This window comes from Volvox carteri (assembly GCF_000143455.1).
Source record: "Volvox carteri f. nagariensis unplaced genomic scaffold VOLCAscaffold_136, whole genome shotgun sequence".
Taxonomy (NCBI): domain Eukaryota; kingdom Viridiplantae; phylum Chlorophyta; class Chlorophyceae; order Chlamydomonadales; family Volvocaceae; genus Volvox; species Volvox carteri.
In genome coordinates, this window is record NW_003307679.1 from 13,227 (window position 1) to 14,206 (window position 980).

At 59.1% G+C, this 980-nt stretch overlaps 1 protein-coding gene across 1 annotated transcript in view; it reads left to right on the forward strand.

Annotated features, from left to right (window-relative positions):
• Positions 1-980, forward strand: part of VOLCADRAFT_100677 (uncharacterized protein) — a gene marked incomplete at both ends in the record, with an annotated part of 6,574 nt that overhangs the window by 4,935 nt on the left and 659 nt on the right. The window contains 2 exons of the mRNA XM_002959210.1: positions 91-312; positions 493-913. Coding sequence (XP_002959256.1) covers positions 91-312; positions 493-913 — 643 coding nt within the window. The remainder of the gene's footprint in view (positions 1-90; positions 313-492; positions 914-980) is intronic.

Consider the following 980-nt stretch of genomic DNA (forward strand, 5'->3'; position numbering starts at 1 on the left):
CCAACAACCGCTTCCCCGCCTGATGATGATGGTCTGCCTAGCAAAAGCGAGGTACTATCTTTTGTGCGTGCGCTGTGGGATAAGGCACAGGCGATGCTGGAGAAAGACCTTGCTGCTGCTGGGCCTGATGGGCCCGTCACTTACAGCACCGCTGTCCTGCTCATGCATGCGCTGCTGGCGGAGATGATATCTGGTGTCTACATTCCGCCTGTCCGCTTGTCCGTGTTGAGCACCTTGATGGTGCCAGGCATGCAGACCTGCAAGCAGCAAGACTGCTTCCAGATGGACTGCCGCGGCAACAACCTGGTCGAGGTGATTCCTGTAGCAAGGGCAGGGGCAGGGGCGGATGGCAGCCATGGCGCTAGCAGCAGCAGCAGCAGGAGCAGCAGCAGCAGGGGCCGTCGTCTTGTGATGGAGACCATCCATCACAAGACGGAGCGCTTTAAGAAGGATGAGGCCCTGAGAATTGTGCTCCCTTCGACGCTCTCCCAGCACATCCGGACTTACACAGAGTATGCCCGGCCAGCGCTCCTCAACATGAATCCCAGCATTGACGATGCCAGCAAGGAGCCTCCCTTCCTGTTCCTTGACAGGAAGGGCAGGCCGGTTGCAGGTGTCGACGCCCCATTCACGGACGAATGGAAGCTTATTCAAAGGAAGTATGGTGCACCCTGGCCGACAGTATTCTGCCCCATGAAGTTTAGGCACCTCCATGCCACTGTGAGGTTCAAAGACCTGGTGGACAATGTGGCAGACCAGGAGGAGGAAGCCCTCGCAGGGGATGCACTCGTCATGGGAAATTCTGTTGCTGTCTGGCGCCGCCACTACATAAAGGGTCGTGACAGCATCGTGGCACAGAAGGCTGTTGGGCAGCTCGGGCGCTGGCGGGCCATGGAGAGGCAGAAACAACACGGTGGCGGTGGTGCTGCTGACACTGGAGGGGCAGCGGCAGGCAGGCAGCAGGGTCAATGGATGCAGCA